The 23,129-nt window shown below is 40.8% G+C and overlaps 1 protein-coding gene across 1 annotated transcript; it reads right to left on the bottom strand.

Annotated features, from left to right (window-relative positions):
* Positions 1-15,444, bottom strand: zgc:172182 (coiled-coil domain-containing protein 89). Its single transcript, XM_063050149.1, has 7 exons — positions 15,344-15,444; positions 10,010-10,482; positions 5,544-5,674; positions 4,526-4,662; positions 2,413-2,489; positions 1,815-1,914; positions 1-477 (listed from the first exon to the last, which is right to left on the bottom strand). Exons 1-7 carry the CDS (start codon positions 15,410-15,412, stop codon positions 391-393), a joined length of 1,074 nt encoding a protein of 357 aa, XP_062906219.1. The 5' UTR covers positions 15,413-15,444; the 3' UTR covers positions 1-390.
* Positions 15,445-23,129: the final 7,685 nt, after the last annotated feature.

Genomic DNA, 23,129 nt, shown 5'->3' with positions numbered 1-23,129 from the left:
TACAAAACTGAATATTCAACAAACATACTTAGCTAAAAGCATATTGCAGAGCATATTTTCCCAATGGCCATATGCACCGCTTGCCTTAAACCGAAGAAGAGAGAAAGAACCTTCCATACATGCTCGCTAAATACCCAGTATATTTGAAACTGGAAACCAGGCAGCTACCCAATGGGAAAAACAGCTGCAGTTTCTAAACTAACCAATCACAATGGAAGCAACTTGCAACAATCAGAATGAGCGATGTCCCCACAGAACAGTTGGTTATTTGTTTAAGCATTTTCAATTAAAATAATAAACCACTTCAAAAGCAGGTCACTAAAAATCATTTTACTTGCATCTGGATATAAACAACCAACCTTTTTATAATATGCATATTGAAATCTGGCATCACTGAGTTAGATGACGTAGTTTGGCATTAAGTTCCTTTTCTTTTGTTAGTAGGTTATTGCTGTGCTTTTTGAATGCTTCAAATTCCTATTAATAGGAAAAAAAGTTAGAAAATATATTATTTTTCAATGGATTACTTGTAAGGTTTGTAGCATGTGACAGGTTTATGGTGGAGACCCATTTTAGTTACCAGTAAATATAACCATATAACAATTACAGTATGGAAACAGGCCATCTCGGCCCTTCTAGTCCGTGCTGAACTCTTACCCTATCCCATTCCCACCGACCTGCACTCAGCCCATAACCCTCCATACCTTTCCTGTCCATATATCTATCCAATTTAACTTTAAATGACAACATCGAACCTGCCTCAACCACTTCTGCTGGAAGCTCGTTCCACACAGCTACCACTCTCTGAGTAAAGAAGTTCCCCCTCATGTTACCCCTAAACTTTTCTCCTCTAATTCTCAACCCATGCCCTCTTGTTTGAATCTTCCCCACTCTCAATGGAAAAAGTCTAACCACGTCAACTCTATCAATCCCCCTCATAATTTTAAACACCTCTATCAAGTCTCCCCTCAACCTTCTACGCTCCAAAGAATAAAGACCTAACTTGTTCAACCTTTCTCTGTAACTTAGGAGATGAAACCCAGGCAACATTTTAGTAAAACTCCTCTGTACTCTCTCAATTTTATTGACATCCTTCCTATAATTCGGTGACCAGAACTGTACACGATACTCCAGATTTGACCTTACCAATGCCTTATACAAATTCAACATTACATCCCAACTCCTATACTCAATGCTCTGATTAATAAAGGCCAGCAAACCAAAAGCTTTCTTCACCACCCTAGCCACATGAGATATACATTTTTCATCTCACTCCAAATATTTACATCTGTTCAAGTGCACACCAGGTTGTTTACACAAGTAGAAGTGATGGATGAGGAATCCTACATCTGAGTTTTTTCCTGCAATATTTTTTAAATCTGCAGGTAACTGTAAAGATGTTAACTTGAATGTGCTTATTTAGCATCTTCCATAGAATGCTTTAATTTCTCCACAGTGTGTTGATTGTTTAAAATTGCACATAACAGTGTTAATACTTAGCAAATGTATTTTAGGTCTGAGGTACAGTACAACTGAAATGCAGTATCTGATAAAACGTCTTCTGCCAAAGATTTTGAGAATATTCTGGAAACATTTGTACAATTTCAGTAATGGAAAGGGAATATTCCATGCTTGAAGCAATGCGCAAATAATTTTATTTAATATTTTATTGACTTGGCAGCTAGTGTAATTTCTACTTTAAAAAGGCATGGCATTATTAGCCTTTGCGGTACTTATGCAGGCAGGAAAAAACAATTTGAACAGTGCAAATGACAAAAGTAAGCTGACCATGGATTAGAACCGACGTCACTTACTCTTTCCAAGTCAGTATAAATCTTTACGTATTTATGATACTGCTGCTCTAACTTTTTGACTCTTGCACTTTCATTTACCATTGCAGCTTCATGTTGAAATCTGAAATACAAAGCACATATTTTAAATGAAATGTATAAAATACAAAATAGTAGTCTACTCCTCTATAAATTAAAACCCCATCCTGAACCAGTCAGATGCCGGTTATTTACAATGGGGCCATATAGAAGCAGTCATGTGAAGGTGCACAATGCAATTATTCAAACACAAACAGCAACTTGAATCTTGAAGAAGTTGCATTAAAAGGCATAGGTATTGATAGCTATGCCCTTAAATTAAAATTAACTCATTTTACTGACTGACTAGAAGGAACTAGAAACACCTGAAGCCAGTAACTGGGAGTAAAGCCAGGCTCCCTGACCTCAACCAGATCAGATGTGTCAGGTTTGAATCACATATCAAGAACAATTAAGCTTACAAAAGCTATGGTTAGTCCAGAACCACAGCACTAAGTAAGTGAGTGTTGCATTCTGAAGGTTAAACATTTTAGTATTAATCATTATATGGTCATATTTAGTAAATTGTTCTGATTTGTTTTACCTGTCTTCTGCATTTTTCTTTGCATTTTCTGTTAATTTTAGCTTTTCCTCAAGTAGTTGTATCTCTTTTTGTTTGTCCTATATTTTAAAAGGTAATTGAAACAGAAATTAGGCATTTGCAAATGACAAATTCCCTTTTGTATCGATGTGTATCTCCTCAACAGACATGTACTGTTATGTTCAAGGCCAAGAAAATCTGAAATGCTGAGGCTTAGCAATTACTTATATGACTAAAGGTCATATGAGTGATGCAGAAAGAGAAATAGAAATCTAAGCCTGATGTTAGTGTCAGAAGTGATCAGTTTTGATATAAGATACTTTACCTGTAATATGCCTCCTTATCCCCCATGGATGTTGTCTGGTCTATTCAGCACTTCCAGTAACTGCTGTTGTTCTATACATTTCCCATATGTTGTTTGTCTTTTTCTTACTAATTACCCTCAGTTATCTGTCCAGACAGCTGGGTTGTGATGACAACATTGTGAACTGTATAGTAATATATCATATCAGAGTGTGTACAGCGTGCGAAAATGGGCAGACATGTCGGAGATAATGTAATGTGAGCTGATGCATTTGGGTTGGAATAATGAGAGGCAGAATAGAATAAAGAATATTCTAAATGATAATCTTGAGCAATACACACAAAGTGCTAGAGAAACTCAGCAGGTCAGGCAGCATTTATGGAGGAAAATTAACAGTAATCATTTTGGGCTAAGGCCTTTCATCAGAGTAGAGAAAACGGTTTAAAAATGGTGCAAGAACAGAGGGTAAGAGTGGACGATCATTGAAAGTGCAAGGCAGGTTATAAGGCATGCACATTTCAAGACTTTACCAAGAAAGCCATAAGCTGGTCCAGCCTCAACCAGATCATCATCATCATGTGCCATACTCTGCCAGAGCCTTGGTGACCACTTTCTTCCACTGCAATCTGTCAGCAGTCAAACCTCTTGCATCTCTGGCGGTGAGGCTGGTCCACTTCTTGATGTTGTCCTCTGTCTGCCTCGGGAGCGGCTTCCTTCTACCCTGCCTTCAAGTACAGTGCGTTCCAGTGTGTCATCAGTTCTTGAGATGTGTCCAAAATAGCCAAGTTTCCATTGGATAACGGTTTCCAGAAGTATTGGTTTCGTGCCAGTCTTTTGTAAGATGAAATTGTTCGATCTCTTTTCAATGTATGATACCCTGAGGATCCATCTGTATGTCCACATCTCCAACGCTGTCAACTTCTTTTCATTAGCTGCTTTTAGGGTCCATGTTTCACAGCCATATAGGATTACTGGCCAGACGAGACCCTTGAGGAGGTGTATCTTGGTGTCAGTGCTCACAGATCTATCTTTCCAGATGTTCCAGAGTTTGGTAGTGCTTGTGCATGCCATTGCTAGCCTTCACCTTAGTTCCTTGCTGCTCAACCAGATGCTGTGATCAATTTTAGTTGCCTCATTATGTGAGGGTTGCAAAGATATTGGACTGGATCCAGCGAAGATATCGGGCACTTTTGCTCCATCCACCAAAAGCAGAATTTCCTGGTAGCCAACCATTTTAATTCCTATTTCCATTCCCGTCCCAATATGTCGGTCCATAGCCTCCTCCTGTGCCATGGTGAGGCCACTCTCAGGGTGGAGGAACAACACCTCATATTCCATCTGGATAGCCTTCAACAAGATGGCATGAACATTAATTTTTCCTTCTGGTAAAAAAAAATCCCCTCCCTCTTACATCTTCTGCTATTTCCCACTCTGGTCTCTTACCTCATCTCACCTGCCTATCATCTCCCCCTGCGTCTCCTCCTCCTTCCTTTTCTCCAATGGCCTACTCTCCTCTCTTCTCAGATTCCTTTTTTGCTATACCTTTCCCACCCACCTGGCTTCATCTATCACTATAATTACAAGGGTAGGTTAGACTCAGAGAGACTGGGACTGTTTGCTTTAGAGAAGGTTAAAGATATGATAAAAGCATATAACATTACATGGCGTCTGGATAGAGTGGATGGTGGTGAGGTTGGTCTCATATATAAAACAAAAGGGAAGCAAATTAGTAGCAACATGGGGGGCAGAAACAGAAAAATATAGTCACTTCTTCTTTACTTAAACTGAATCATTTATAATTCTCAACTTGACCTGTATAATTTTCCCTCTCTCCATGGAAATTTTAAGAAGTTCTTCTTTCTCTTGTGTTAATAAAATCATTTTATTTTGGAATTCTGTTTCTTCATGATTTCTAATTTCTGCAGCTTCTTTTTGTTTCAGTTCTGCAACTAAACAAAAGGTCAAGACACTTGATTTAGAAAAGAATGATTTCATCACATTTTGAACTTACTATATGTAATGTTTTTGCTGAAAACTAGCATGCTTTGAAATTACCAGATATATTTAAATTAATTACTCAATTCTGCCTAAGTCAATCTCGATAAAATTATTTTAGATTACAAATAAACTCTTCTTGGGCTCCCAGTCGGGTACAGGTATCGATTTTAACCCACATTTCGATGACAAAGTCTGCCATTTTCAAAAGGGATGATGCCTGGGCTTGTCTAGTCCAGTGGTATTTATACCCCCGTCGTCCATCCCCCCCGATTGGTTAGTCCTCATCTGATCAATGGCTTTTTGGACTGCCTGGTGAAGGAAGCCATTAAAATAAAACAAGAGGAAAAGGATTTTTTTAAAAAGACAAAGGTCCACTCTAAGTAAGAACTGGAATTCAAGTGTAAACAAGGTGGGACAGTGGAAACCTGATTGGATGAGGACTAACCAATCAGGAGGAACGTATGAATACCACTGGACTAGACATGTCCAGGCATCAACCCTGATAAAGATGGTAGGGTTTTTCATTGAAATGTTGGGTAAAAACGATACACCGGGCTGAAGGCCCAAGAAGAGTTTATTTGTCATGTACACTGGCAAAGCATTAAATCTTTTTTTTAAATTTTAGATTGTTATCCAAAGTCATTATTTTGCTGTAACTGCATCAACTATTGTAAGTCTTTAAGGAACTTCTAACTATATGACAAAAATACTTCTAATTTAATTTACAATATTTTTAATTTCAGATATACTGTTAAAATCTTTCATCCTATTGGTCTTTGATATGTTGCAATTTATCGTGACACTAGATGTGGTTATTTACTTGAACACATACCATTACATCTATCTTCTGCTTCTTTGAGCTTTGCCTTCAGAGACTGCACTTCATCTAGATAAGACTTCTCTGTCTTCGCTTGTTTGTCTAAAAATTCACTTTCTGTTGTTCGCAAATTCATTGTCATTTGCCTGAAATATAGAAAAGAACACATATTATGATTATAGTATTGATTTTCAGAAAATTAAAAAAGATAACTGATATTTATACTTCAAAGACATTTTGAAATCCCCAGGAAACAGGTTTTTGACAACAAATATCTGCTTTGCTAATAGGTTTATAGAAGTAAATCTGTGGTCATGAAATGACCTGCCTATATGTGACTCTTTATTTTCATTATACAGCACAAAAATAGGTCCTTCAGCCTACCATGTGTATGCTGACCATCAATTACCTATCGCAGTGTTAGCGCAATACAGTTATAGCTCAGGTCATTGGTGTTTAGAAATCATTTCCAGCGCTATCTGTAAGGAGTTTGTAAGCTCTCCCCATGACTGTGTGGGATTCCTCTGGGTGCTCCGATTTCCTCCCACAGTCCAAGGATGTACTGGTTAGTAGGTTAATGGATCATTAGGCTAGAGTTACGTAGTGGGTTGCTGAGTGGGGGGGGGGGGGGCGCGGCGCATGGATCATTGGCCGGAAGGGCCTGTCTCTAAATAAACAGAACAGCCATATCTCTAAATAAACAGAACAACCCCATTACCAGTATTTGGTCTATTGCACAGCATGCCTTGGCATTTCAAGTGCTAACCTTAAACATTTTGCGAGTCTGTTTCTCCAACACCTTCTCAGGGCAACTTCAACCACCCTCTGATTGAAAATAATTCATCCTCGGATCCATTCTAAACCTCTTCCTCCTCACCTTAAAACATTGTCCTCAAGTCTTACACACCTCTGGCATGAGAAGGTTATTACTATCAGTCCCTCTTCAGTCTTCTTCAGCTCCTCTGCTTCAAGGAAAACAAAGCTAGCCTATCCAATCTCTTCTCATAACTGAAATGTTTTATTCCAGACAACATTCTAGCAAATCTAATTTTTAATATATCATCTGCGTTCTTTCCAGTATCACTGGATTCTTCCCACAATGTGAAGACCAGAACTGTATACACTTTTCAAGTTGTGGTCTAACTGATGTTTTATAAAATTATGTTGAATCCTACCTCCTCTTATCTTCTATTTTTGTAAATCTTGAGATTCTATCTGCAGTACGTCCTTGATACATTAAAAAAATGAATCTAACTTTGATACATTAAAAAAATGAATCTAACTTTTGACAAGAACCTGTTTAATTTCTTTTCTAAAGACATTAATCATTTTTGTGTCACCACCAGTGTCTGTACACCTGTTCCACTTTCTTATGTTGTTACTAATTTATGAAAATAATCTTTTATAATTACTATAAAGATCATCAGACATAGTAGCAGAATTAGGCCAATCAGCCCATCGAGTTTGCTGATATATTATGGCTGATCTATTTTCCCTCTCAATCCTACCTTTGCCCCATAACATTTTTCACCCCTCCTAATCAAGTCCCTATTAACCTCCACTTTAAATATACCAAAAATGACTTGGCCTACACAGCTCTCTTTGGCAATGAATTCCACAAATTCACCACTCTCTGGCTAAAGAAATTGCTCCTCAGCTCTGTTCTAAAGAGCTGTTTTTCTATTCTGAGGCTATGTTGTCTGGTTCTGGAAACTCTCACATCGGAGACATCCTCGGCATGTCCACTCTCTCTAGGCCTTCCAATGTTCAGGAGGTTTCAATGAGAAAGTGGCTTCTTTGTAAAAGATTTTCCAGGACCTTTCTAATTGAAGGAAGTTCTAAAACATTTCACTTTTTATTTATAATTTACAAGTAGTCCATCTTGCTTGGATTATTATAAACTTAAATTCCATGATGAATTGGATTGGGGGGGAGGGGTTGGAATCTACACTTTATAACTGTTAGGGATCATGCTGGAGTTATGAAATTATGGATTAACTAAAATGAGAACAATTCTTCAGGAAATTAAACCTCTACACAAATTAACTTCTAACTGAAATTTTGTGCATAGTGAAATCAACCATTCTGATTCTGTGCATTGAAACGACAGAGGGGAAGCCAATAGGTGAATGTTCCTGCTAATTGCTCATTGTTAAAGGGGTATCCCTGCCACTTAATACACAGTTCAGGACTGGTCTGATTTGTCACTTAAACTTCTGGTTAGTTGTATATTCTTTGAGCTATCCTTTAACACTACAAAAGGAGTATATTTTGGGTGTCTAGAGTTTGTACTTTGGCTTTCGGAATATTCAAAGGGGTTCTGCTAGTTGGGAGGTGATGCCATTGTAAAGAGGAAATTTTGTAAATTTATCTGAATATACTCCAAGTATAAGTACGTGATTATAGCAATTGAAACTGTAGTTAATTGTAATCATTGTATTGAAATTGTTAAAAAAATATTGTGCTAGGAAAGTGAGACCCTCTTGGATTCTTCTCGATCAGGGGTTCCCAACTCTACTTTTATGCCATGGACCAATACCATTAACTGAGGGGTCCATGGGCCCCAGACTGGAAACCCCTGTTCTAGAGTCGCTCTCCTGAAAGTATGTTGTGTGAATAAAGACTTTTATATTTCCCAGTTACAATTTCTTTGTGGCTCAGTTTCAATCAGTCACATTTGGGGGGCCCATCTGGGATACGTTCGTGACCCACAACATGGCCAGCGACCTCAGCAGTCTAAGGGGATGAGTATTTTTAAGGTAGCACCCTAGGCTTGGATCTCTTTAGGTCAATGGTCATGGAATCACAGAGTATCAAACAATACGGTGGAGACCTGAACTATTGTGAATATGATAGTGTTAAACAAGTGGATTGCTGGATGATGTGACTCGTTGAGCTGGAAGGTCCTGTTCTGTGCTGTATCTCTAAATAAGATAATAAAAAATAGATAAATAAAGTAGATATAAAAGTGCAGTGTGTGTGCAGATTCTGTAAACCTTGACCAAAACACATAAAATATTGGAGGAACTCTGCAAGTCAGGCAGCATCTATGCAAGCGAGTAAACAGTTGATATTTCAGACTAAGACCTTTCAACACGAATGGAAAGGAAGGGGCCAGACACCCGAATAAAGTGGGGAGGAGGGGAAGGAGTACAAGCTGGCAGGTGATAGGTGAAACTAGGTGAGGAGGAAGGTAGTGGAGGGGAGAGGAAGTAAGAAGTTAGAAGATGATAGGTGAAAGAGGTAAGGGGCTAAAGAAGAAGGAACCTAATATGAAAGGACAGTGACCATGGAAGAAAAGGAAGGAGAAGGGACCCAGAGAGTAGGTGGGCAGGTGAACAGCAGAGGGAAGGGGGAAACCAGAAATGGGAAATGGAAAGGGAGAGAAGGGGGAAGGGGGAGAAATTGCCAGAAGGTAGATAAATCGATATTCATGCTATTCAGTTGATGGCTACTCAAACGAAATATGAGGTGTTTCTCCTGAGTATGTCCTTTCACAGTGGTACAGGATGCCATAGGCAGGGATGTTGGAATGGGAATGGGAAATTGGTGGGCACTGGAAAATCCTACCTTTTGTGGTGGACTGAGTGAAGGTGCTTGACAAAACAGTTCTCCAACCTACAATGGGTCTCACTGACGTAGAAGTAGCCATACTGGGAGCTACCTACCATCTTCTACCTCCTATGGTCCATTTTCCTCTCCTATCAGATTCCTTCCTCTCCAGCCCTTTACTTTTCCTACCCACTTCGCTTCATCTATCATCTTCTAGCTATCTTCCTTCCCTTCTCCCACTTTTTTATTCTGGCGTCTTCCCACTTACTTTCCCATCCTGAAGAAGGTTCTCAACCCAAAACATTGATCCTTTATTCATTTCCACAGATACTGCCTGATCTGTTGAGGTCCTCCAGAATTATGTGTGTGCTACTTTGGATTTCCAGCATCTGCGGAATTTCTAGTGTTTAGAAGCATATCATACTCCATAAATACCACCAACTACAATGGGATCCTACCACTATACACGTCTTCCCCTCCCTTCACATTTTCCACTTTTAGTAGGGATTGCACCCTATTTAATTCCTTTGACACTTGCCTTTCCCCATTGATCTCTCTCCTGGCACTTATCTCTGCAAGCAGGACAAATGCTACATCTGCACCTACATATCCTCCCTCATCACCATTCATGGCCCCACACAGTTCTTCCAGGTTAGACAATACTTCTATGAGCCTGTCGAGGTCATTTACTATATCTGTTGCCCCTAATACGGCCTCCTATACATCAGTGAGACTCGACAAAAATTGGGGGTCCACTTCATTGAGCACCTTCGCTCCATCTACTGTGAAAGGCTGGATCTCCCAGTGGCCATCCATTTCAATTCATCTTCCCATTCCCATTCTGACATGTCTTTCCATGATCTCCATGTTTGTATTTAGTTAATTTTTTAGGACATATCGGATTTCAAATTTGTTATCATGTTGCTTACTTGCATTCTCGTTCCAGCATGTTGCATTGTTTCGAACATTCTTCTAGTTTATTGGACAGGTTCAATATTTGGTCATCCTTCTCCTGCAAGGCTCGACGAAAAAGATTTTCATTTTCTCTCTTAAGATTTTCATTTTGCTCACTAAGCACCAAATTCTGTCTCTTATATTCATCCTTAAATTTGATAATTTCTTGGTGGTTTAATGCCAGATCCATGAATCGCTCTTCCAGCCGAGCTGACAACTTTACTTCACCCTGCAGTTGTTGCTTCAAGTCCTCACACTGGCTCTCCAGCTCAGCATTAATTCTTTCCAATGCTTGACAATGCCGAATGAACTCATCAGCCCGCTGTTTTAGTATGCAGATGAGCTGTGACTGTTGATCTATCCTAGATCGTAACATGGCATTTTCTGTTTTATCTTCTTCAGACAATCCACGTAACTTTTCTAATGTAAGCGGCAAAGTATCAATTTCCTACACAATACAAAAATATTTGAATGAATTTAGCACAGAGGTAATAAATTCACAAATTCATCAAGACACACTGGATTGGTGTTATGATCCTGGTGTGATTGTTAATATAAGTGTACTGTCTTGGGTTTGTGTTTTTGATATAGTTGACTGTGTAAAAGCATTGACTGGGTCAGTGATTCAGCTTTTGTTTTCAGTGTAGGGAGTATTATTTGGATATGGTTATCAGTTTAAATACAATGATATTGATTTGGTATTCAATGTGAACACAATGGTGTGAATTTAGTATCGGTGTGAAGACTCTAATTTGGTTTGTGAACAACGGGAATTCTGCAGATGCTGGAAATTTAAGCAACACACATAAAAGTTGCTGGTGAACGCAGCAGGCCAGGCAGCATCTCTAGGAAGAGGTGCAGTCGACGTTTCAGGCTGAGACCCTTCGTCAGGACTAACTGAAGGAAGAGTGAGTAAGGGATTTGAAAGTTGGAGGGGGAGGGGAGATCCAAAATGATAGGAGAAGACAGGAAGGGGAGGGATGGAGCCAAGAGCTGGACAGGTGATTGGCAAAAGGGGATACGAGAGGATCATGGGACAGGAGGTCCGGGAAGAAAGACAAGGGGGGGACGACCCAGAGAATGGGCAAGAGGTATATTCAGAGAGACAGAGGGAGAAAAAGGAAAGTGAGAGAAAGAATGTGTGCATAAAAATAAGTAACAGATGGGGTACGAGGGGGAGGTGGGGCCGAGCGAAGTTAGAGAAGTCGATGTTCATGCCATCAGGTTGGAGGCTACCCAGACGGAATATAAGGTGTTGTTCCTCCAACCTGAGTGTGGCTTCATCTTTACAGTAGAGGAGGCCGTGGATAGACATGTCAGAATGGGAATGGGATGTGGAATTAAAATGTGTGGCCACTGGGAGATCCTGCTTTCTCTGGCGGACAGAGCGTAGATGTTCAGTTGTGATCTGGCTTTGATGATAACATTGATGACACTAATTCAGTTTAATTATCATAAAAAGCACACAGACTCAGATTATGATCCAGCTTTGATCATCAGAGTGAACATACGGATCTGGATTATTGCCCCGAATCTGATTTGAGTTTTGTAAGTGTTGTGGGAGCAGTGTCTCACGTTAAGTTACCATTGTGATTATGGTACCTCAGGTCAATTACCTGGATTTCATTACCATTTTGAACACGCCATCTCAGTTACTGAGCATTATGAGCATGCTACCTAGAATTAGTCCCTGAGCTATGATGATCTTTGAAAACACATTATTCAAGAGTAGCTGGCTTCTTTGATTACTGTAAGCTCATGTTTCTAGGGTTAGTGCCCTGAGTTGATTGATGGCACTATCAGAGATTCAGGACCATTATAAGCAGACTATTACTGTGGACATGAGCTATAACCCAAGTTCAGAGATCACAATGAACATGATGCCTCAGAGTTAGTTACCATCATCATTATGTGCCGTGTCTTATGACATAGGTGATCATGGTCAATGACCATGATTGTTCTTGGCAAATTTTTCTACAGAAGTAGCTGGTTTGCCATTGCCTTCTTCTGGGCAGTGTCTTTACAAGATGGGTGACCCCAGCCATTATCAAGACTCTTCAGAGGTTACCTGGCGAGAGTGGTTGCATAACCAGGACTTGTGATATGCAGCAGCAGCTCATATGACCATCCACCACCTGCTCCCTTGGCTTCACATGACCCTGCTGGGAGTGGGGGTGAGGTTGTGGGTGCTAAGCAGATGCTACATATTACCAATGACTACTATTCAAAGGTTTGCTTTAGTGAATATTGTGAGTGTATCATTTCAGGTCTAATTTTCGTTATGAACACACATCTTAGTTTGGATCACACACAAAATGCTGGAGGAACTCAGCAGGCCAGGCAGCATTTTGTGTGTGTTGCTTGGATTTCCAGCAGATTCTCTCTTGTTTGTCTCACTTTGGAGCCTTGAGCTTAGGGATCACGTTAACCAATTTATCCCGCTGTGAACACACTATCCTGGGTCCATTACTCGGGGTGAAGTTTCCACGGTGAACATAATACAGTGGCATGCAAAAGTTTGGGCACCCCAGGTCAAAATTTCTATTACTGTGAATAGCTAAGCCAGTAAAAGATGACCTGATTTCCAAAAGGCAAAAAGTTAAAGATGACAGATTTCTTTAATATTTTAAGCAAGATTACTTTTTTATTTCCATCGTTTAGTTTCAAAATAACAAAAAAAGAAAAGGGCCCGAAGCAAAAGTTTGGGCACCCTGCATGGTCAGTACTTAGTAACATCCCCTTTGGCAAGTATCACGGCTTGTAAATGCTTTCGTTTTAACCTGCTGAATCTAGTATCAACAAGATTTAAGAATTCCATTGTTTTGAAAAATATTACCGACAAGGTCCATCAGTTGAATCCTACACCGCAAAAACAATTGAAGGAATTAATTATCAAGCATAAAGATTTATCTTCTGACATTCCAAGACGGTGTACGGCTGCAGTGCATGACGTCATTGTAAATTCAGCCCAGCCGATCAAAGAGCATCCTTACAGAATGAATATAGAGGAAAGTAAAATGGTTAAGCAAGAAATTGAAAACAAGAAGGAACAAGGAAAGAGAGTGGATGACTGTATTGATAGAGTGGGAAAGGCTAAATACCTTACGAAGATTGACCTGTTAAAAGGATATTGGTGTGTTCCTTTAACAGAGAGGGTTAAAGAGATATCCACATTTATGACACCATCTGGACTGTATGAGTACAATGTTTTACCCTTCAGGATGAAAAATGCTCCAGGAACATTTCAAAGAATGATCAATTCTGTGATTAGAGGGTTAGAAAACACAGGGGCTTGCATTGATGATTTAGTGATCTGGAATGACACGTGGGAAGAGAATATTGTGGCTGTAGAAAACTGTTTGAAAGGCTGTCCAAGGCCAACCTTTCTGTAAACCTTGCTAAAAGTGAGTTTGGTCATGCCACAGTTACATATCTTGGCTATGTAGTAGGCCAGGGCGAACTGGCCCCTGTACAGGCCAAGGTTCGAGCTATTGCTGAGGTTCATGTTCCGACCAGCAAGAAAGCCTTGAGAAGGTTTTCGGGAATGATTGGGTATTATCATAAGTTTTGTAAGAACTTCGCAGATGTCGCTCTCCCCCTAATAAAACTCCTAGGGAAGAGTGAAAGATTTGTATGGAATGACCTTTGCCAGGAGGCATTTGAACGCCTGAAAACCATCCTGTGTTATCATCCTGTGCTCAAAGCACCTGATTTTTCAAAGCCATTTTCTATAGCGACAGACGCTAGTGACGAAGCTGCTGGGGCAGTACTGTTACAGAAGGGTGTGGATGACATTGAACACCCAGTAGCTTATTTCTCAAAGAAATTTAATGTGCATCAGAAAAACTATTCCACTGTTGAAAAGGAATTGCTAGCACTTATTCTGGCTTTACAACATTTTGAAGTCTAAGTTTGTCCTGCCCAGAGACCACTTCTGGTTCACACGGATCACAATCCGTTAGTGTTTCTAACTAAGATGAAGGATAAGAATAGAAGGTTATTAAATTGGAGCCTGATATTGCAAGAATATGACTTAAAAATCAAACATGTGAAAGGTACTGACAATATTATAGCTGATTGCTTGTCCAGATGTTAAGTTAGAAATTGTACACATTTTTGCTCTGTTATCTGATGATTATACGTGTTGGTTCAAAGTCTGTAAGTTACCTTTAAACCAAAAATGTTGCCTTTGTCAAAAATTTTTTCTAACAGGAAGGGGGTGTGACGGGGTCTTGAATTACCCCTATGAACTGTGCTTTTGAAAAGAGAGAGGGTTGTTCAACACAGACATCTTGTTAAAAAGAGAGAGCAAGGCAAAGACTGCTCACAGTTTGTTTACAGTTTGCAAGGACACTAGCAGCTTCCAAGTTCTTACAGAGAGAGAAGGGAGGAGCTGCTTGATGGACAGCTGGAATTCAGCACAGTGAGATAAATAGAAGATCGACTGTTAGACCTACAGACAAATGGTTTTGGACACTGAATGAGCTTTGTTGTGCCCACAGAAAAGGTGGGTTTTGGAGGATCGATCAGTGGCTCTCGCTGTGTGAAAAGGGTGTGACCGGTGGGGAGTTATTCGTGTGCCCGACGCTCGCTTGGGTTGATAATTCCACCACAGAAGAACGGTCCCCTTTGTTGTGGTCACAGTCGGTGAATTCTAAAGGAATTCAGAGGACAACAGGAAGATCGACGGCATCAGCTCACCTGAAGAACCAAACACCTCTCTCTCTCTCTCCATCACTACTCAACTCAATACCACGAACTGAACTGAACTTTACTCATCTTTGTAGGACTATCTATTTACCCCTAGACTCGAAGAAGCTTGGTTGTCATATATTTCCACACTTAAATGTGTGTATACATATATATATATATAAAATCATTGCTAACCTGTTTGATATATCTGCATTTATATTACTGTATTGCGTAGTTACTAATAAATACCATTAGTTAATAGCAATACCAGACTCCAAAGTGTTTTCCATTTCTGCTGGTTCTTTAACCCGTCACGGGGTACGTGACATGCCCAAACTTTTGCACGCCACTGTATCTCGGGGTTAATGCCTGGAGTTAAAGAGCATTGTGGTCACGTTGTCTCAGGTTTAGTGAATACAGTACAGTAGTACACATTCTGAGTCCGGCTGGTGCCTAAGATTACTGACCATGTTAACCAATGTCTTCGATTATCACTGAATTCAGTGACCACTGTGGACATCCTGCGTTTGTGGTTGGTGCTCTGAGTTTATTGATCAAGACTTGGGCCATGACCCTAATTTTCTGAGGCCATACCGTCTCGGGATTGTTAAACCCACCTGTTCGCTGTCCTGCATCACTTGATTAAAGTTTCGAGGCTTGCGCCCTCCGGCTCCTTGCGGCTCCATGGTCCGCCGTGAGACCGTTGTTAACAGCAACAAGCTACCGCATTACGGCGGCTGCGGTCCGTCAAAAACCAGCCGGCGGATTCAAAACGCGATTTTGCGCCCTTGTTCCTCACGGAGAGAATGATGGCTAGTCCAGAGCTTGGCCTGCCTCGTGGCTTCTGTCAAGCCTCTCTCTATATACACACACACACAAATACGCTCAAGTAAAATCAAATTCAAATAATTGCGAGTTTGTGGCTACGTAATTAGACTAAAATAGAGAGATGCGGAGATGGCATTTGACAAGAGCTGATGGGGGCCCTCAGAAAAGCTGCATTTACTTAGAGGTTCATTTGCTTCAGGTTGGTTATTGTTTTCATGTTTTTATAACTGTAGTTGTTTCCATTGAAATAATATCATCCGTGTGCGATGGACTCCTGTACCACGGGATGTTAGTAGTTTGCCTTGTCAAGGTGGAAGGAGAAGTCAAAGTAGAGGATGCGCTGGTTAACTCCTCATCGCCCAACGTTAACCTTTTCATTTATTTCCTTGCATTGTCGTGCGGGGCAGATTTTACTGACATTGTATTTCTGACAAGTATCTTTGCGTATTTATTCGACATTTAGCTATGTACATCCACATGAAACGCTGTCGCAGTATTCATCATCAGGGGCCCCCACCACCCAGGACATGATTCTTTCTGGGGCTGCCGTTGGGAAGAAGGTGCAGGAGCCTCAGGACTTACAGCACCACGTTCAGGAACGGTTATTACCCCTCAATCATCAGGCTCTTGAACAAAAGGAGATAACTCTGATAATAAATGTACTTTAAATCTTTGAACTTCACTCAACTTCACTTGGCCATCATTGAAATGTTTCTCACTTTCATGGATTTTTCATCTCATATTCTCAATATTTATATAATTGTTTTTTTTTGCATTTGATCAGGTTGTTGTCCTCTGCACTCTTGCACCAGTTGGGCAATCTTTCATCAATTCTGCTATAGTGACTATTCTAGAGATTTGTTGATTATGCCCACAAGAAAATGAATTTTAGGGTTGTATATGGTGACATATGAATTTATATATGTAATTTGATAATAACATCTATTTGAACTTTGAACTTTACCGGTTGAGCACCTCTTATCCAAAATGCTTGGGGCTATAAGTGTTTTGGATATTGGATTTTTTTGATTTTGAAATATTTGTATCTATACATTTGTATTTACCCTGGGGATGGGACCCAAGACTAAACACAAAATCCATTTACATTATTACATTTACAGCTTATGTACAGCTGGTGTGAAGCTCATAGAGAGAGCAGTCCGCAGTCACAGTACGGTCTGACATGATGGAGCTGGGTCCTCCACAGACCATCAGAGTTGAATGACTGCCCCTGACTACGTCTATTACTGGGTTCCAGCATTGCAACTGGCTGCATACCCACCATTGATTTCAAACAGCCACGCATTCCATGGTGATGACAATGGGAGTGGGGGTGTAGTTTTACATAATATTTTAAATAATTTTGTACACAAAATGATAACGTGTACATTGAACCATCAGAAAGGTAAGCTATCACTACTTCAGTAGACAGTCAAAGGATATTTGATATCACCATCATTCCCGACTCTGAGTTTATATGTTATTGCGAAACAGTCTTGTCTTACACTTGTTTATTACACATATGTACGGGTACAGCCGTTCAGCGTGTTAGATCTTCATCAGTCACAACCTTGGCAAACTCATCAATGAATTTCTCTACTGCTTCGTGATCAGCGGATGTTTTATCATCACAAATGATTAAAAACTGTAATGTGCCTTTTCTTAAATTTCTGCAACCAACCTGCTGAATATTCACAATTGCCTTCAATTTTCAGTTCGCCATGATAGATCTTTACTTGTTTCCTGATTGGCATGCCATTAGGCAGCATACGTTCACTCCAACACTGATGAATCCACTCTTTCAATACACGACTGAGATCTTTGTTTTTGCTTTATGTAGTGTTTTTCTACTTTTCATTAAATTCAGTTCAGTGCACATGTGAGGTCTCTTCTCAGAACCATCTGTGGTGTGCAAAGACCTGCACCTTGCCAGGGAATCTCCTCAGTGCCCTGTGGAATATTCCATTTGTGATGTCATGTCAGTGCTAAAATTTTTTTTTGATTTTGGGATTTTGGATAAGGGGTGCTCCAACCTGTATTACTTTTAAAATATTTTGGCACATTTTGCTTATAATACTTTGGAAGCTCTGATCTTTAACCATCTAAGACTGTTATGGTTATAGGAGTTTGGGAGAAGCATTTTTCTTAAAGTGGGTGATCTTTTAATGGAGGAAGATGATAAATCTTTAGCTTATTTAAAAATTGTAATTTCATTGATTTCAGCACTCTCTGCTCAACTGAACTGGTATGAGGTGCTGGGGGAAGTATACAGTTAATAGCAGGACCTTCAACAGCACTGATGCGCAGAGGGATGTTGGAGTTCAAGTTCACGGCTCCCTAGGTCTGGTCATGCAAAAGGACAGAAAGGTGATGAAGGTGTTTGGCATGCTTGCCCTCATTGGCCTAAGAGTTAGAAAGTCATGTTGCAGCTATGTAAAACTCTGGGTTCGGAAGGTGGATTTAGTGTATTTAATATTTGAGTAATGTTGTAAATATATTGTTGGATTAAGTATTCCTTAGTTTAAATAATTTATGATGGGTTATATGTAAGAAACACATGAATGATATAAGTCATTACACTACCACGTCATATGTGAGCGCCTTGCTAAAGGAAAAAAAAACTAAGTTCATGAGTATCCCTGGTTCCTGTGTTTTACTTTTGATTAGTTTCTATAGTTACAAACGTAACAGTGGCGGCTTTGGAAAGGGTACAGAAGAGGTTTATCAGGATCCTGCTTATCTTATATATAAGGAGAGGTTGGAAGCTAAGGGAAGACCTGATTAAAGTTTATGAAATTAGGAGGCATAGATAGGAGAGACAATCAGAACATTTTACCCAGGCTGGAAGTGTCAAATGCTAGAAGATATTCATTGAAAGCAGGGGTTCACAACCTTTTTTATGCCATGGACTAATACCACTAAGCCAGGGGTCTGTGGATCTCAGGTTGGGAACCCCTGATTTAAGATGAGAGGGGAAAGTTTAAAGGAGATCTTCAGAGTAAGTTTTTTATGCAGAGAGTGAAGCTATTTGTCGGGTTGTTCATTGAGCCTGGAAGTTAGGTCTCAAGTGTTTTGTCAGCAGTCAAGGTGACATCATCACTGCGCAATTGAGTGTTGTTTCTGCCAAATGCTTGTGTGTATATTGGGGCCTGACTCATTGTTCAGATTGGTTGGCTGTCGTACTGCCTGATAGTCTCTTCTGGGTCCCAGCCAACTAGGTAGCTGAGTGATCTCCACTGGTCCATATCCCTGGTTATCAGTTATTGTGAGCGCTAACTACAGTGGACCCAGCGGATACGAGTGGCCAATATAACCGAGTCAAGCCAATATAAACGTGAGCACTCAGCAGTCAATTGCGCACTGATGATGTCACCTTGACTGGTGATGAAATGTTTGTGACCTAACCTCCAGGCTTGGCGAACAACCCTACAAACAAACAGCGAATCTGAGCTACCAGTCTTCTCTTTCATTCAGAGTGGAAGGTGTTGTCAGGGCTAGTGGTGAAAGCAGACATGATAGTGGCATTTACGAGACTGTTAGACAGATGAATATTCAGAGTGAATTATATGTACAGATAGAAGAGATTTGATTTAATTTGGCATTGTATTTGTACAGATTTCATGGGCTTGAGAGAGTGTCGCCATGCTGTATTATTCTATGTTCTATAAAACTTATCCATGATGATGAAACCTCCAAATCTGTGCAATATTTCAGTTGTTTTGGTACTTGTTTTCTATAATTCCATTTCTTCAAAATCTAATTTGTATACATTCAGTTACCCTTTATCAGGCCCTGCACTAAAATGTGATCATCATAACAAGTAAATAAAATGCAAATCAAAAGTCATTATATAAATCTTTAGTTGGGCTGTAATTGGACTAGGTCCTTTACTTTCATCATCTCATGAGCACCCATTACACTGCACTGGGCACTTTTCATCATTTTCACCACTATCCCAGAATAGTGTATATGGGTATGTGAGATAACCTATGACAATCTTTTTCCACGGGTCACGCCAACATGTTACATATTCCAAATCAACACACCCAAAATGTTCGAAGAATTCAGCAGGCCAGGCAGCATCTATGGAAAAGAGTAGAGAGTCGATGTTTCGGTCTGAGACCCTTCGTCTGGACTACATATTCCATTTGTGCTGCAGCTGTGTAGTTCATCTTAAAACATAGTTGTGGGGAGATTTACTGCTACCTGTATCAGCTGCTCTCGCTCAAAGTCAGCAAAATGAAAGCTGATTGTTGACCTGGAAGGTGAAGGAGTGTGAACATGTGCCAGTCTACTGTACATTGGGGGGTTGGCACTGAAGAGAGTCACCAGCTTTAAATTGCTGGGCATTACCTTTGTTACAGATCATTCTGGAGTTATGAAATTATGAATAGTATAATTCTTACTTACTGCCCATTATGCTTTTGGTATTTTGGGCAGCAATTAATTTTCTCCATCTGTCTGTCCTTGGCCATCTTGTTTATTGTGTCCCAGGTGTAGTTCATGGTCCTTATTTCCATCTTTATGGCACGGTGCCAAGTTATCTTGTCTCCCCCATCTCCTCCACTCTTCAGGGATCCAATAAAGTGCTGTCTTGATGATGGGAGTTGGCCTCTCTTCTCACCACATACCCAATCCATGTCTAACATGATGATTGTGGCCATGTCTTCTTAATCACAAGGAGATCATAATGGAACGTGGGTGGAGATCCTTCTTGGCCAGAAAATACAGAGGATCTTCCAGAGACTCAAGGTGTGGAATGATGACAGCTTGGCAGGGTTGCTTTCTATCATGTGCCAGCATTCATAACATAATTATGGATCAGCTAGAATGAGAACCAATCTTCAGGAAATAAAACATTTTAAATTTAAATTCCAACTGATATTTTGTGGTTAGTGAACCAACTGTTGGGTATGGGACATTCTGATTCTATCTCATTGAAATTACATAACAGAAGACATTCGACAAATTTCCTCCCTCCTGGCACTTATCCGTGTAAGCGGAACAAGTGCTACACATGCCCTTACACTTCCTCCCTTACCACCATTCAGGGCCCCAAACAGTCCTTCCAGGTGAGGCATCACTTCACCTGTGAGTCGACTGGGGTGATATACTGCGTCCGGTGCTCCCGATGTGGCCTTTTATACATTGGTGAGACCCGACGCAGACTGGGAGACCGCTTTGCTGAACATCTACGCTCTGTCCGCCAGAGAAAGCAGGATCTCCCAGTGGCCACACATTTTAATTCCACATCCCATTCCCATTCTGACATGTCTATCCACGGCCTCCTCTACTGTAAAGATGAAGCCACACTCAGGTTGGAGGAACAACACCTTATATTCCGTATGGGTAGCCTCCAACCTGATGGCATGAACATTGACTTCTCTAACTTCCGCTAGGCCCCACCTCCCCCTCGTACCCCATCTGTTACTCTTTTTAATACACACATTCTTTCTCTCACTCTCCTTTTTCTCCCTCTGTCCCTCTGAATATACCTCTTGCCCATCCTCTGGGTCACCCCCCCCCCCGTCTTTCTTCCCGGACCTCCTGTCCCATGATCCTCTCGTATCCCCTTCTGCCTATCACCTGTCCAGCTCTCGGCTCCATCCCTCCCCCTCCTGTCTTCCCCTATCATTTTGCATCTCCCCCTCCCCCTCCAGCTTTCAAATCCCTTACTCACTCTTCCTTCAGTTAGTCCTGACGAAGGGTCTCGGCCTGAAACGTCGACTGCGCCTCTTCCTATAGATGCTGCCTGGCCTGCTGCGTTCACCAGCAACTTTGATGTATGTTGCTTGAATTTCCAGCATCTGCAGAATTCCTGTTGTTTGAGTACATTATCAAAGGTGCATTCCTGCCACCTAGTGCAAAGTTCAGGATAGGTCTGATTTGCCACATAATCCATGGAACCATCCCTCAACCTGTAAGAAAAAAGCAATATTATAGGTGTCGAGAGATGGTGCTCATGCTTCAGGAACAGAAACCAGTGCTGAATATTCAAACGGATTCTGCTGTTTACAATGTGCTATCTTTGTAAATATGTGATTCTGTAAATTCACCTGACTATTCAAAATGTTAAAGTTAAGGAAGTGATTATAGCAATTGAAACTAGTTAGCCATTTCTTTTGGGTGAGAGAGCACAAGTCCGGATATTTTTAGCGTTTTTAAGGGGTACAGGGTTTTTTTTATAGAATATGACGAATAAACAGGAATAGGATACTAGAATGGTCAAAGATGGGAGGGTGAAGTGTAGGTTTGTGTGTGTGTGTGTGTGATTGGGTGAAGGGATTTAGAATGTATGTATAGTGCACATTCTGGAGCAGAGAGGGTGGCGGTAATGCACCATTAAGCTGGATGCCAACCGCCATAAAACAAGATACAGACAGACAGCCATTTCTTTTTATCTTTGTGTTGAAGAAGTATAAAACACTGTCTTGAAGTTTTGCTATATGATTTATATTTCCCAGCTACGTCTTCCATGTAGCTCAATTGCACTCAGCATATTGGATGACGTGTGCTGGACTCAGCACAAAGACGCAATGTTAAGGGAATTGTTATGTTTATGGTACTTGGAAGCCGGGTGGCCGTGAATAAACACACATGAGAGACGGCAAAGTGAGGAACAAACGTGCTGCTGTTTATTTTGCTTGTAAATCATCTACCCAGAATGCCGTCTCACATTACGTTCAGTATGTAACACACAGGAAAGCTTGACAGCAGCCTGTCCAAAAAGGAATTCGAGAGGGACCAATATCCTGGCAAGGAGGTTTGCTAGTGCTACTGGGGTGGGGGAGTGTAAACCAGATTTGCGGGGGTGGGGGTGGGAATTGAAGTGAAGAGGCAGAGGATGGGGAGGTTAGAACACAAGAAGAGACAGCTTGTAGGGAGTTTGTGAGGAAGGATAGGCAGATGTTAGAGCAAAAATGCACTGAGCCTGATGGTTTGAGATGCATCTATTTTAATGCTAGGTGTTTCATAAACAAGGTGGATGAATTTAAGAGCGTGGATCAATATGTAGAACTATGACGTTGTGTCCATTACAGATTCTTGGATGTCTCAGGAGCGGGAAGACTGTTGAGTATGCCAGGCTTTACATGTTTCAAAAAGAACAGGGAGGGAGGCAAAAGAGGTGAGGGTGTGGTATTGCTAATTAGGGATAGTGTCAGGGCTGCAGAAAAGGAGGAAGTCGTGGAGGGATTGTCTACTGAGTCAGTGTGGGTGGAAGTCAGAAAGAGAAAAGGGGCAATAACTCTGCTGGGTGTTTTTATAGACCCCCCCAGTAGTAACAGGGATATTGACGAGCAGATTAGGAGGCAGATTCTGAAACGGTGCAATAATAGTAGTGCATCTCCTTAGCACAAGGGGTTTAGATGGGTTGGAGTTTGTTAGGTGTGCTCAGGAAGGTTTCCTGACATAATATGTAGATAAGCCAACTAGAGGAGAGGCTATACTTGTTCTGGTATTGGGAAATGAACCTGGTCAGGTGTCAGATCTCTCGGTGGGAGAGCATTTTGGAGGTAGTGACCACAACTCTATGTCATTCACCATAGCGCTGGAGAGGGATAGGAGCAGACAATT

This window comes from Mobula hypostoma, chromosome 6, assembly GCF_963921235.1.
Source record: "Mobula hypostoma chromosome 6, sMobHyp1.1, whole genome shotgun sequence".
NCBI classification, from domain to species: Eukaryota; Metazoa; Chordata; class Chondrichthyes; order Myliobatiformes; family Myliobatidae; genus Mobula; species Mobula hypostoma.
This window is presented reverse-complemented; position numbering and strand designations above follow the sequence as displayed.